A 16,262-nucleotide genomic window follows, 5' to 3' on the forward strand; every position below is an offset into this window, starting at 1 on the left:
TGATCTGGGGCCATAGATCCTATACAGACGATTTATGAATTTTCAATTTTCAGAAGAGTACTTCTCAGGATTAAAGAACCGTATCTCTGGGTCTGGGGTTAAATAAGCAATCTGGCAGTTAGTGCAGAGGATTAAAGTTCTGACCTATTAATGTGTTCCTTCCTGTGGTCCACAGCCTGATTCCATTAGCTTCCATTCTTTAACTGTGTGAACAGATCACTTAACCAGAGAGTACTCCCAGGCTGAGCCTAAAAAAGGGCCATCTAGATTAATGCCTTGCCTTGTCTGACAAAAATAAAGTACACACTTCCAACACCTTTATGCCAAACACACATTTTACAAATGCATTAATTGCACCAATCAGGAGTCAGCAGAGTCTCTTACTGTGATAGTCAACTATTTTTCATTGAAATATTTTTCTTAGTCACTGGAAATTGTTTTGCAAATTGTAAATTACACACTACCACTCCAAGAAATGCTTCTTCATTAAAAATGTAGATTTAGACAGCATTAGACTTAAGAAACTGAACCTTCAAACAATAGCCACCACAGCACACATAATACACACTCCTTAGTTTATTTAACTGCAAGATAAACTGCAAAAAGACTTAAGAAGGAGTGTGACGCATCATATACCACAGTCACTAATATGTAAAACTTATTCAGTCATGGTGTATAATTATTTGGTTTAATAAACTCAAATCAGAGGGAAAAATCATCTCTCTTGGGGAAAGCTGAGACATAAGTTGCACGTGTATTCCTTTGCAGCTTTGTTGGGCTTAGATATAATCATGTTTGATGCTTCAAAGCACACAGTTTTGCTAGGTAGCTTATCTTTCTGTTTGCCTTAAGTTTCTCAAACTGTGAATCATAGGTCACATTTTGGCTCCATGCTGTCACTGGCAGATCTCGCACAATATGCATCCTTGAGGTCACCTAAAAAACCTCCTTCAGTTTTTATAATAATTGTACCATATGTTAGTTATCCATGAATATTAGCTTTTTATTTCTTAATATCTTGGACTTCAAGGAATGGTGTGCCTGCCCTTTTATATATCTCCATTCAGTGAAAAGTCTGTGAATTTATGTGACATTGTTTAAATAAACAGGTCATACTGGGGTTCTACTCAGACTTTTAGAAATCAAAGTTGTTTAAAATAATTTATCCCTGACTTTCTCAAACATCTTTGAGTTTGTTCACAGATTTTTACTGTCTTTTTTTGCGTGCACAATACCATCTGGTTTAGTGATCCGTTCAGAGAACCAGAACTTGTAAGGGAAAACTGATGGAATACAGCATGAAGCTCTTCGGCAACTCATAGCCTTAACCCTCTCTCCTAAACTACTAGACTGCAACAGAATATAATTAACCGATGAAATAATTGCATGGATGCTGCAGAGATACTACCAGTAAAGCCGTAAGGTTCTGAATATCCATTTATATTCGGTAGCTGTCCATATAGCTGCAATGTGCAGAAATGGAGATGGGCAGAGCTTACAACTGCCGTAATATCAGACTGATTGAGGATCTCACATCACTAAAAAAGCAACAACATCTTTGTAATTGCGCATTTCCAACCAAAATAATTTTAAGTATGTCTGCCAGAAATCATAAGGCATAATTAAATATGAAACTGAGTAAGAAATCAGAAAGTAGTTAACAGAAGAAGTCAGCAAGACTATTAGAACAGGATCCAATGGTTCTACTGAATTCCACTGTAGACAGTGAGACAGACAAAGGAATAAGTAATTGTAATTTTCATCAGTGCAACAGGTTACCTCAAGTTACCTTTTTTTAAAGTAGCCAGTGAAGCGAGACTTTGGTCGAATGAAAGGTGAGACCCACAGGACCAAAGAAGTGTAGATTCACTACCCTTGTGGGATTGCAAATCCTTCAAGATATGGAAGAGGTTAAAAAAGACACTGGACAAACAAACTGGAAAATGAAAATGGCACAGCAAAGTCAGTTTTCCTAAACTCAGTACTAGCTGTCAGCTCTCTCCTAAAGCAGAAACTGCTAGTATTTTATTTCCATACATAACAAACTGAAGGGTTTAGAACACTTCTAGAGAAATAATCTGTACTTATTCCAGTCGATGAAGATAAGATAAGAATACGGTGTTGTACTGTTCATACAGAATTATTTTATATCATATATACATTTAAGATGCACTCTGACAGAAAGAGTATAAATGGAAAATGGAAAGCCCCAACAACTGTTTTTTTTAACTGCTAAAACAGAAGACACTGTCCATATTTATACTGGTTATACCACTGAGAGTTTTGCTAAATGGAAAACATTCAGATAACAGCCAGTATCCCTTGTCATAACAGAAGCTTCGATTTAAGCCAAAATTTTATTCACAAGACTCCATATCCCTTTGCCTATACTTATGAGAGCCTTAAAAGCAGCCTTCATGAATCTAAGCTGAAGGACGTGACCATATGAAGACGATATGGGATATAGGCATCACAAAGGCCCTAAACCTTATGGTGTGTGTTTTATGTACTTTCAGAAAAAATTTGATGTTATCTAATGGCAAGTTATGAGGGAGGCACTTAACCATTAATTAATCCCTGAAAGCTTTGAAAAGTCAGTCTGAGGTTTTTACAACATGTCACACGTAAGTGTCCTTAAGAATCCTAGATGACATAAAAAAATTTATGAGGCATGCAGCAGACTAATAAGTACTATTGTGTGGTCAAGAAAAATTCAGAACCTTTCCACTGACCTTTACTAGAATAGAATAAGGAAAAAAACAAACCAGTTTTACGTGGGTGGTGAGAGCTTCCTAACTTGGGTGGTACTCTCAAACATTCACAGCACATTACCTAATGCAGTCACATCACAATTCTTACAATACGTTGCCATTTTTGCAAGCTAGGCTACTGAAGAGTGCATCCAGAGAAGCCACATTGTAATATGAGACATGTCCCATAGTATTAACTCGACAAGTTATGACCACTTTAGCTACATTGCATAGGCTTTACAAGGTAGTGGAAGACCAGGCAATTCCAGGGGCTGGGTACTCCAATGTGGAGCCATCTCAAACCTATCATAGCAAGCAGAAATCTGCTCTGACAAGAATGAAAAAAATAAAAGGTTAAGGATCCTCCAAGAGCTAAGAGCTATCTGTAGAGAGTACAACATTTACTGAAACTTTTACATAAGTGCAAAAACATGTACTTAAGATGCAGATATAGCCACATTTCAGGAAACTTGGCTAAAAGGCCACATAAATTAATGTTTTGTATAAACACTATGTATGCATTTCTGAAAAGCCTCAAGTATGTACAAATATTTATTGTGAAATACTTGCAGAAACGTGGGGCTCATGTGTCAGATGACTTGGAGGAGATGGACAATGCAGCTGTACAAATTCTGTTTAACCTCCTGAGGCTCCACAGTCCACAGTTTAGTCCTATAAGATGCATACCAGACCACCTTTACCTGTTAAAATATAGGTTCATAGGGGGTACAACATGTAAATGGCATCTGCAGCCAAGGGTTCATTTCACTTACAGGTTTAACAATTGTCCTCCAGTGACAGAGGAATGAGGAGCGGTTGAAATACTTGGTAGCCTTTGAATTGCATTTTTGTATTCTCCTTGGACTTTTGGACATTATTACAACAAGAGAGAAATGCACAGGAAATGGAGAGTAAAATTATATATATTTGTCATTCTGTGCAAACTTTATTTGCCTCTTGCTCACAGTCCTGAGATGACCTGACACTTGAAATTGTTACTAACTTACTAGCAAACTAAAGAAACAAACTGCAAAACATATGAAATTTCCTGAGGATCAGCAAATATGGTGTGAATTCCTTCTCACGGTGCCTGTAGAAACTGCAAAGACTAGATTCTTGAAACTTATTGCTGTTTATTGATAAAGTGTAGGTCTTATTGATGTATATATGAATAGCATAACGTCAGTCTGCTTGCAGAGATATTTTTGCTAAATGAATCAGAGAGTGATGCTCATCAAAGCTGCTAATGAAAAAAATACATGTGTAAATATGTTGTATGCCATTTTATACAGATTTCATTATCAGAGAGCTCAAATTATCTGACAATGTGTGGGTTATGGATTCAGCTTAGATGGATGGAGTTTGGAGGAATCTTTGGCAATCTTGTTGCTGTGTCACAAATGCACGATGAATTAACAGACAGATGATTAAACACATTCATCAGCCTAAGGTGGGACCCAAAGTAGTAGCTGGAGTAAGAGATTGTCAGACAAATGTACTATGAAATTAACAGAAAGTCAAGTTACCTTTGAAACAAAGGGGTTACCAGACAGACAGTCCAAGGTTCAGTACCAGGACTGGTCATATTTAATGCTTAGTGAGTGAAATTGCTGGAAAGTGAGAAGGAAATAATGCTGCTTTGCAGACAGCAAAAACATCTTTAAGACAATATTTATGCAGATAAAGTGGAATAATCTGGAAACACTTATTCCATCCTTGTTCAGTAACCTAGTAATTTGGATATGTACAAAAACATATGACCTAAGGCATTTTAGAAGGAAAAAATATGCAGAGAAACAGAATACAGGATTGGTGGAGAGACGAAACCTGAAGTAGTCATAACTAGTGCGCAAAATAAAAGCAAACGGATTCAAAAATCTGTAAGGGGCACTCAACTGACATTGGGGCAGGCAAGGAGACTTGATGAGTACAGTAAAATCATGTTGTCCTGTACAGCTAGTTAGGCTACACTTGATGCACACAATGTGCATCATATGACACTCATTTCTACAAGAACGCAGGCAGAATGAAGCATTACCTGTCCCTATGAGGACAGCACAAATGGCACAGTATCTGTATCAGAAACCATACAAACACATGCAGAAGGAGCTTAATGTGAACGCTGTAGGGGTAAAAAGGGAAATGAGAGAGAAAGACTTACTATATGATATTCAAGTGTGTCAGGGTTTCATAATGTTCAGAAAGGACATAGAAAGTATATGTATGAAAAAAGGAGTGCAATTTTGTGATGATGTATGTTGAAAGATTAACTTTTCTGGGGGTAGTGCAAAGACATTTTTTCACAGAAAGGGAGGCAGGAGAACAGTGGTAGATGTATTTAAAGCATTTATGTGAAATCACAGGGTTAAAGAATATCTGAAGATTTCATGACTGCATAAAACATACAAGGAATCCCTAGTAAAGGGCAGAAGATCCTGGATGATTTTTAACAAAAATCATATGTCAGTCATACAGTTCTTTCTGGTGTACGATCTAGTTTGGAACACCTATCAGGGATTGTGTTATTCTGTGTTTCTTTTCTCCTTTTAATAAAATACAGTGGCAAAACAGAATTAAGACTAAAAGATGGAATAAAGTACATACATATTAATTCAAGGACTTAAACTAAACAGTCTGGCAAAAATCCATTATTGCAACTTATAGACTGGTTTTAGATTCCAAATAAAGCATGTTGATTGACACAAAAATGTTTATGGATCACTTTGTTTAGTGCACAGCTTGTGGAATATGTATGTATTACAATGAAAATGTGATGTTTGCATGCTGTGGTCTTATCAGGTTCACACAAGATAAATCTGTATTTAATGAATATGACACTTACAACGTGTTTTCAACTTTGCCAACATTACATGGTCCTACTAAAAGAAGTGCTGATCTTTTTAAATAAATTAACATCTGGTATCTGAACAATTTTGGTATTAGTTACTATGATATACCACACAAACACGTATCCCAAAAATCATGCAATGTAAATGGCACTGTTCTGTAAAATACTATCATAATTAATTTTGTAAACATTTAGTTTGCATTTTATTCAGAATGCAAAATGTAAAAGTAATATTTTATGCGGTAAACTCAGAAAATGAATATTATTAAGAACATCCACACAGTGCTGTAAATTAATATTGATTGTAGTTATTTTGAAATGCAAAACTGTAGATTAATACTTGAATGCATTATCTGAGCAATCATCTAGTACTGAGATTAACAGAAGTAATCCAGTTAATATTTTAAGCTTCAGAATGATATCCTTCTGTGTACTGTAACTTTGTCATATATTAATGGGTGCACAAAGCCATATGTTGAATTTTTTTTTTGGAAAATGATGGGATGAAATATAAATAGCTCTTACTATTATCAGTGCAGAATACCTCACTACACCAACAATACTTTGAAGACCTCTCTATGGTCATAAGTATCTCTTCAAATTATTGCCTTTTGTAGCAGAGGAGTTAAAATTTTTCATGAAAGCCTTCTGCATTATGAGACTGGTATCACACTATCACACTCTCCCTATGTTTTTTTAAAACATCTAATGTTGCCGAGAATTTAACCTCATCAAGACACAAGGCTCAATGATGTCTAGGAGAAAGTCCCAACAGTCTTTCAGATGAAATGGGATAACGTGTTCTGGCTGGGGAGGATATGTGTGAGCAGCTGACACTGGCTTATCCATGCTGGAGGAGGGGGAGTTTAGTTTGCAGCAATGCTGACACCAATTGGAAGCTGGGTGTGGTAATAAAAAGTACTAAGGGCTGAAAACGCATGCTTATCAGGTAGCAAGCATTGTCTCTGGCACTGTACATTTACAACATAGTTGCAGTGGACACACACTCATTAGGTGTACTGCAGGGATAACAGCATTATAGCATGTCAAAAACCTAATGTCAGCCTGTGTGACAGCCCCCCATGATCAGCCGTCACCCACAGCAGTTACAAGCATAGAATGATATGAATAAAGTAAACAAGTCTGCCTGTGCTGCTATTAGAATGTAGATGCATCTTTTATTTGGTTTCACTTGGCAGCAGGAGATGATTATCCTAACTAATCTGTTCTTAGAAATCATTTAGAATCATACTTCCCATAAATCTCTCCATTCTCTCACTGTTACCATTTTAAGCTTTTTATACCTCAATGAATCTGTTTTTATAATTTATTTTTACAAGCACATTCCATAGGTCAGCAGCTCTCTGCATGAAGAATTACTTCCTCAGTTCATGAGAGAAACTTATTTCCAGAATCTGGAGCATATGCCTTCTTTTTTTTCCATTTTGGGACCTCTCCCTTACATTTCATTCATGCAATGTGCATCCACGTATCTCCATATCCCTTCTGTCCACAAAGAGAAGACTGTCAGCTCTTACTCCCTTGTTTAAATGGATATATGAGTTTCTTTCTTGCTCTTTTTAGATATTTTCCTAAACATACTCATTTTATTTCTAGTTTCTTCTGCCAGCTCCTTTTTATTGTGCATTTTTTTTGCTATAACCTAGTTTGCTGGTCTTCTGAATGACTCTTTGAATCTTTTTTCCATTCATTCAGTTCTGCTTTTTTCTTTTGCCTCATTTTAGTCATACACACTTTCACAAAACCAATTGTTCTGGTGCTTTCCTTTTTTTTATTTATTTATTTTTTTGCTTTTTCTTCAAAGTCCTACTTAAACTACTAAGGATAATCTTTCTCCATATGTTTGTACCGCCTCTATTCACCTCCAGTCATTTAACTCATGACAACATTCTCTCTCTCTTTCTCTCTCAGCATCCTACTTCACATCTTACAAGCCATATTACTTCTCTGCTGTCAGCTGTATATTTTGTGTTTTTGTGAACAAGTCCATACTCTTATCTCTTGAACAAGAAAGGCTAATAGAGTTTAACACTGTAACTGAACTTCAAAGGTATGTGTCAGTTTTGCTACAGATTTTAAATATGCATTTAACCTTCTGTTATACTCTTGTTACTGTCATCACAGAGTGTGACTAATTATTTAAATCATGGAATAGCATGGTTTATTATAAATAATTTGTCATTGACAGTTCTAATAACTCTTGCGATAGTGAGGAAGACAATGGGATTAAGGCAGGAATGTTACGTAAAAGTTATCTGTTAAGCTGTGAAGATCTTAATTGCTGACCTAAACTTTTAATGCAGGGAGGTTAACTAGACAACAGCACTGCTGTAAAATTACCTGAACAAAACAGTATGAGCTAAATTAAGTTATTTTTATATGCTTTGTATCATTTCTACATTAGTCAACATTCATCATTTAAGTACATTAACTGAATGCTTTTTCTCTACTTCCATTTTTTTGTAATGTCAACATCTTATAGCAATCGGCATGAGCTGAGTGGCCTAGTGGGCTAATATGCTATAGTGTAGTTAATAGGGTCTTGGGTTTTAAACTTGGCAGGGGCAATTATTGATCCAATAAGTGTAACATGGGAACCAAAAGTACACCTGTGGGATTCACATGTGTCTCTGCTAATAGGGTGTTGACTTGTTGGAACCTTGACTAGGCTTGTAAGGGCCTCAGGGCCAATAGCTTAGTAACTTTGTATTTGCTTTATATCTACTTTGTTACTGCCTACTTGGCCTAGGTTGGGGCTGAAAAGAGTACTTAGACCAGTTCACTTACTTGGTTAACAAACATCATATAAATAAAATAAAATGCTTTTGCCAGTCTACCAGCCAACCATGAAGTTTCAGCCTATCATATAAGTTTAGTTGTTCCCCCTATATGAGTTTTTATTACTGAGGATGAGAGCTGGCTGTGGATGTTATCATAAAGGCAGCCACAGCAGGGGTTTCTGCCTCCACTGGCATTCCAGTTAACAATCCATAGTTGGTATTACCTTAACCCCCTCCCCTTGGCAGAAAAAAAAACGTATCACCACAGGACTCACTTTGCATTCCCCATGCTAGTGCATGTGCTGATCACTCACAATGAGGACTACTACATTTTCCTCTTAGTAGACAGATGTCCTCCCCTAGGAAATCCTTTGCATTACCCACCCCTCCATTAAATTACAGCATTTGATGGTCGCAATCCACCCCATACCCACCCAAGGATAGATACACCCATCCTGCCCATGTTAGATCCAGTGTACTAACCAATTTCAGGTCATCTGGACTTTATCCATAGAAAGTAATGGAGCTAGCTAGCTGAAAGTGACTTATAACTGGACTTTTACTTAACATGAAAAAATTGAGTATGTTCCTGTGCTGTACCAATTATGTGTTGTTCCCTGTCCCCTGATATGAACTGCAGCTGTGGTCATGGAGAGTTACATGACAGAAGCCCATTTTATAAAAAAAAAAAAATATCTCTTGGAAAACTGTATTGTCATCATGAAATATTCCCATAGTCCAGTTGTTTGAAGTGTCAAAAAGATAAAAAAAAACATCTACAACACAGCGTTAAGAATCAAGATATGACAATACCGGAGAAAGAATCAAGAATGGAAGGAAAATTATGAAAAAAGTGATATGATTCTCAGCAGAATTCAATACGTGAAAACATCAATGCCAGATAAACTAATTGACCCTGGCAGATGAATGAGAAACATAAGTAGCTATGAAGAATGACCTTAAGAGGTTAACTTATTTACACATACTGTCTAGATAGAGTAAAAAAGCATCTAGTACAGTATTCAGTATGTAACACAGCTACATCTAGGGAATGCAAGCTTGCATCCAGAATGTAGTTCCAGTTATCAGGTTCTAGTCCAGCTATGGAGAACTGTAATATTATCTGCTATGAAAGTCACATTAAGCTTTGCTTCTAAATTAGGTAAAAACAAACATTTTCTAACTTCACATACTGCATTTGAACGTGGAATTCATTTTTGGTTAACCATAAATTAAAAGGACTCTCTCAAACCTTCTAGACTTGCTCAACATGATCATTCCTCATAAATGGTTGCCTAGAAATGCATATAGTCTGAATTTAAATTAAGTGTTTAATCTGCAGTTCTTTGGTAACAAACTGTACCAAAATACTGCTGTAAAGGTATTCACTGCAGTCATTACATTACCATTACATTACCATGGTAGCCATTATAAACCTCTGATTAAATTTCTGTGCATTAATAATTTTGTATTAATTTAATTAGCACATTACTCTGCACTGGCACCTTAAATCTTTCCTACTCACTGCCATTACTGCCAACCTAAACTCATATGACTAGCACATAGCTAAAATGATCTTTGAAGCTGCACCGTTCAAAACAAAGCTCAACAGCCATCACACTTTTATTTCAGAAAAAAAATGCATTTTATAAACATCTGCTGCCACAGGTTTTTAAAACCAATCAGTTTGACATTTGATCATGAAGACTTGGTTTATAGCAATACCTTAGTGTCTTCTACTGCCATCCTTTGTGTTATCCATGACCTAGACTCTCTTTTTTGTGTGTAATATTTGTCATGTTGCTTTTAGTTATAAGCTCTCTGACAATGATATTAGCTGGTACATTATCCCTGTTATATTTGATTGTGGGCACCACTTCAGGGCTTGCAGCTATCAATACTATTTACTGGAACAGTCTAGATTTTGTAAAATGTCTTTATTCAAGATTTTAAGGACAAGATCTCTTTATGGAGCTAATGAACCATAATCCCTTGTGTGTGTGGCAGCTCCTAAACATTAAGGATTTTAGTACACCTTGCCTGCAAATTCAGTTAAACACATAATGCCAGATTTGTTTTTCTTTCCTTTGTTCTTACTTTCTTGTTTTCTTTTTTTCTTCCAGCACTAGAGTGTAGAGTTAAATAAATCTACCCCCTTGAAAAAATATATATTTTTTTCAATATGGCTATGTCATTATCTTTCCTGGAATCATTTACCCCCAACTTTTTCTAGACTTTCTAGCAAGCTAGTTGTTTCTGTTTTTCTATATTGTTCGATTTGGCTCCACAAGGTTGTTGTTCTTTCATAAGAACTCTAAGAAACAATTTATTCAGATCTGTTTGGGGAAATACTTCAGTTTAAGACTTTCCACTTTTCTTTAAATGAAACACTAAAGACATTGCAGGGGTGCTACAGTCATACAGTTTGTAGTATGTGTTCTGAAACACATTGGCAAGTACTTCATACATGGGAAAATTATCTGGAGTACAATGAAAGTGAAACTCACAGAGAAAATGAAATTCTGATCTAGGGGACTGAATGGCAACTGTTAACATCAATATCAAATTATTTTAAATACATTATGTTTAGAAACAGAGAAGTCTTGTATTCTTACAATAAAGCAACAATGTCTGATTGCAGGCAATCAGCTGTGTGCAACATTGAGATACAAATGAAAAAAGTGATTTAGCTTATAATATTTAGATGGGGCTATAAAGCTCTTATCCTCACTACATTAAAATAATATGATATATACAGATACTGTATGTGAATCAAAATGAAAAACACACTTTTCTGTGATAAGATGAAGAAATATTACTATATTTCTCACATATTTTTAAACCAGACTTTTAGAACTAAATATTCTTGCATTATTGCATATTACAAGACAAACATCTATTTTCTACAAGTTCTGCATTTGTGCATCTATTTTAAGTACAGAAAATCTAAGGACATTAGAAAAAAAATAAAGTTATGACTGAGAAGCAACTAAATTGTTTTCAGGATCCTGCAAAGCAATTTGTCGACTAACTTACAAACAGTCTTCCATCTGGCAAACAAAAGCTTTTATCAAAACATTACAGCCAATGGGAAAAAGTGACTGTTTTACTGAGCACTTTTTTTTTTTTAGTTTTGCAGATCATCAGCTGGGGTATTACATTGTGGCTTGTTTGTTTTCTTACCTTCTCTCTCGTGCTTATTTTGGTACACTTAATCATAATTTATGGAAACAGTAGGTATGTGGATTATGGGAATTGCACAGGGATGATACATTAAGCAAAACAACAGACAGAAATAAAGTCCATAAAATTATCTAACAAATGCATTTCTATGTTGTACACAGCCCTTTTTATAATTACTGTTTGGCAGTTTAAAACAAATATGCTGTTTAGGGAGATGTGGAATCAGTCTGATTATATAAATAAATTGAAAAATGGACAGATTAGATGTTTTATATAGTAAGGTGTCTGTGGTTTGATTGCAAAGATGCAGTTGTGCACAGTAATGTACTTATTTATTTTGAATAGATATTACTGGCTTATACAACCATGGTACACATTCACTTTTCCATATTATGGTAAAACTGCCATTCAGTAATTATTATATTGCCGTCAGTCTAAATATGATCTGTATTAAAAAACAACTAAGTTTTAAGTAAAATTAAAAGATTTAGTAGACATGGACTTCTAAGTAACATTGTGATGTGTTAAATGAGCACTGCATTTTAGAGGTGAGAGGGCTGAAATGTACTAAATAATACAGATCGGTGCCTTTCAGCCAGCTCCAAAGATGTTCCAGAAGAGCTTCAAATGAGTGCTGGGAGTGAAGCATAACTCAGCCTGATCTCTTCCCCTTCCAGAAGTTTCCTAAAAAAAAAAAAAAAAAAAAAAGATTATGGTTAATTGAGAAGGCGTTTTGTTCTACTACCTTAATTACTTAATATTAGTGATAACAGTATAGATTTTATGTCCATGTCCAGTGATGTTGCAAACTTTGCTAAGATTATCTGAGAATAATTATACTGTGGGTACACATCAGTTCCAGTGAAGTAATATATCAAATATTTTCTGCTTTTCTGATGCAGTCATGTTTATTAGGCAGATTTGGGAGTCCTGAGTGAATAAGCAGTTTGCAAGGCAGGATTAACAGTAACAATCTGAAAACAAGTAGTGGTCTATATTCACTTAAAATATTAGGCATGGCTTACATCACAGGTTCATAGGTGTGTACTGGGCTAATGGCTCTGGAGCCTCTACAAGCCTAGCCCATAGGATTACCCTGGCATCGTGCCAGCCAACCTTAGTTTCCAGTGCCTCTGTCGAGTAAAGCCACTGGAGTGATCCCTGGGGTGATTTTTTTTATTTCCCATCCACTCATCAAGTTTTCTCTTGAATGGGCCAGTGAGGTGATCTGATTAACATGTATGGAAAGTCTATTTCATAACATGGGCAGTATGTAGTAAAAGATGTAAAGATGTAGCATTTCTAACAGAGCTGGGTCAGACATGGCTCTGTAAGTCAAGCAGAGATTACCTCTAAGTATCATAAATAAATAAATAAGCATTACAGTGATATCACCTTACATCAGTGGGATGCGACAGATATTTAGGAAAAAGACCTGACTGCACACAAATGGCAGCAGTCCTGTGGCACCCTGTGAAAATGTTCCACAAAATATAACATTTTTATGCAAGTACTAATGTTCATCAGAGTACACAGCAGTGTATAGTACTATACCATTCACAGGTGTTATGAGACCCAACATCACATATGGATGGCATCTTTACCGTCACAGACTCTGGCACAGGTCTGTTATTTAACTTAAAACCATTAGCAACCATTTATCTGACATTAGAAGGAGTATTAATACAAATGCTTTATATAAGCATATAAAAGGGAATAACGATGAACATTCCTTTAAATCTGCTGTATTATTGTGATATATGATTATATAAGAGGGAGTCATATTAAACCTGAGGCTGAGAACAGGGAATATAAATAGATTAATATATTCATTGATAATGAAACCCTAGGGATAAATGGGCAAGTGAGCATAAAACCATTTTAAAAGCCAGACATTTTAGGAAGTAAATGTTTTAATTCAAATATTATGCCATTGTTTTATTGAGGTCATGATATCAAGGAAATTTATAGGTATGGCTGTTTTAACATTGTGTAACAACCCGAAGATGAAATTTCCTAACGCTTCTTGGTGGATTATTAATGAAAGATTGTCCCTCTTTCCTTAGTTTCTATTGTTTGATTTTGCTGTGTTATTATCAGCTAGTATGCATGAGCAAGTATTTGTGGGTTTGGGTTAGAGTAAGGGTTAGGTAAGGAGACAGATAGAGTGTTGTGCATGTTTTCTGCTGTGTGTGTGTGTGTGTGTGTGTGTGTGTGTGTGTGTGTGTGTGTGTGTGTGTGTGTGTGCGTGTGTGCGCGTGTGTGCGTGTGTGTGCGTGCATGTGTGTGTGTGTGCGCGTGTGTGCGTGTGTGCGCGTGTGTGCGTGTGTGTGCGTGCATGTGCGTGTGTGTGCGTGCGTGCGTGTGTGTGTGTGTGTGTGTGTGTGTGTGTGTGTGTGTGTGTGCGTGTGTGCGTGTGTGTGCGTGTGTGTGCGTGTGTGTGTGTGTGTGTGTGTGTGTGTGTGTGTGTGTGTGTGCGTGTATGCACGTGTGTGCGTGTGTGTGTCTGTTGTGTATGTGTGTGCATGCTGTGTCCTTTTGTCTTGTGAAGTCATACTATTAGGGAAAGGGTTTTATTAATGTAATATGCAGGATTAGGGTTAGGACAAGGATGGGTTTATGGTTAAAGTTAGTGTTTTACTGTTGATCTAATGAAATTTAGACTAACCCTAGGTTTCAATAAAGCCTATATGGTCATCATGTGCACATGGTGGTGTGATGCGCACATGACCACAGAAAGTTTTAGATTCAGTAAGGGCTATGTAGAGGTGTGCACTCCTGTGTAACCCAGGTAAACATTCAGGTATGTTAATTATACCATAAATGACTGAATTGCATATTAATCAACCAATCCAACATAGTGGAGATATTCAATAAGCTATAAAGCATCTGTGTAGACTCTGGTCTGGTTTGTCTTGCATATTCCAAATGTTTTGGAATACAAGGAGTCTAGATGGACAGAAACCATGTCAACTGCTGCATTTACAAGGTAAATCTTGACCACGGAGTTTACTATGTAATAATAGGAATGATTGTCATATCCTTGTATTGCACTAATGGTGACATAACAGTAACTCACCTTTGCTCCCCCAACAAAAGATCAGTCTATCCTTGTTTGTGCCATAGCAGTGACTCACCTATGCTCCTCCACCCAAACTAACAGGAAAATGACACAATTTGCTAACAAACCCTCGTTGAAATGCTAAAAGTTCTATCAAAATAACTGTCCCTGAAACATTTGCACATATTTATCACACAGCATTCCATTTTCATGTATTAACATGTATACCTCTGAAATGGCTTGGCAAACATGCACATGCCATCAGGACACTTCTAACTAATGCGTATAGATAAAAGTATAAAAGCCTATGCTTCAGATACTTCTTAAATACATTCTAGCATATGCAGCATGTAGTTGACCAAATAGAAGCATATCTTCTAAAGTGCAGTATTTCTCTGTACAGATATATCCTGAAGAAATAGCTTTACATAAACAAGTGTCCCCATCGTCAGTTTGCCTAGCTACATGGTTGCCTTTCTATGGTGTAGAATCAGGGCTGTTAACATGGTGAATATGCAAATTAGGTGTAACTCATGAGAATTGCTGAATCCCAAAAAATCAAATCCATGTAGGAGATATAAAAATAGTGCAGGCACTCCCTCAGTGTTTGCTTTTAATGGATTGCAAGTGAGACTGATTAGTGGTTGGAAGAAGGAAAACACAGTAGTACTGCAGGCTGCCTTGCTTCCACTATTTGTGTCAGGTTAGATCTATAAACTGTTAGATATAAAGTTGGAAATGTAAGTAAGCAGCACACAAGTCACAGGTTGTGTTCCTTAACATCCAACCTGCCCTTCATTTGTTGGCAACTGCACATGGCATTATTTTCACTTAATAATCTCACACATCATAAGGCCAGTAATACAGAAAGGCTTTCACATTCCATGTCTCAGTGTACTGCTCAGATAAATGAAGAATAGCCAACAAGCACACAAATGTAAGACAGAGCTGTTTATTTGCAAGCATTAATCATTACAGGTTGTGTGATCTCTAGGTGCACTACATACAAAACTAATAGATGTACAAATGACACTTTTATGGTTTGATATCACTGTAGATGCTGTTTCAGTTGGTTGTGTGCAGATTGAGTTAAGCTCTTTGCTGCAAAGCTGTTTGTGTGGCAAAGAGGGATAAGACACCCATCCTCTGTTCTGAAGGTGCACTGGAGTGAAAGTTCAAATTCATATCTAAGTAGAAATATTTCTACTGTGTTTTGCAATTTAAAATGTAACCATTTAAAATGAAGTAGTCAGGTTATTTGTCAAAATAATTCATTTATTAAAGTACAACATTGTCTGGGCTGTTTAACAATGATTTATAAACAATAATGTATAATATTCAATGTTTTCACAACTTTGTGATTTAAGTGCTTTATTTAGGTATGTATCATTTTAAAGGCATTGCCTTGTTCATTTTAAATGAGGTATAAGTGATGTGATTGGTTGCCTTGGGTGAATTTACTATAAAAGAACAGTTTAAGCTTGTTTCAAATGACTCTGATGAAGCCTATTGTATGACATGGCAAAAGCGCTCAGTCATTTGATTTTATGTATACTTTTAATAAACAGTGACTCGTATTTGCTTCGTGGTTTGTGATATTACTCATTTTTTATTTTTAC

The 16,262-nt window shown here is 36.2% G+C and overlaps 1 protein-coding gene across 1 annotated transcript in view; it reads right to left on the reverse strand.

Moving 5' to 3' along the window:
* Nucleotides 1-9,710: 9,710 nt before the first annotated feature.
* LOC122795743 (neurofilament light polypeptide-like) overlaps nt 9,711-16,262 on the reverse strand; it is a 124,157-nt gene continuing 117,605 nt past the window's right edge. Inside the window, exon 3 of the mRNA XM_044064054.1 lies at nt 9,711-12,266. Within this exon, the coding sequence (XP_043919989.1) occupies nt 12,206-12,266 (61 nt within the window). The 3' untranslated portion in view covers nt 9,711-12,205. The remainder of the gene's footprint in view (nt 12,267-16,262) is intronic.

Source organism: Protopterus annectens, chromosome 2.part2 (assembly GCF_019279795.1).
Source record: "Protopterus annectens isolate FY-2018-M chromosome 2.part2, PAN1.0, whole genome shotgun sequence".
Classification (NCBI taxonomy): Eukaryota; Metazoa; Chordata; order Ceratodontiformes; family Protopteridae; genus Protopterus; species Protopterus annectens.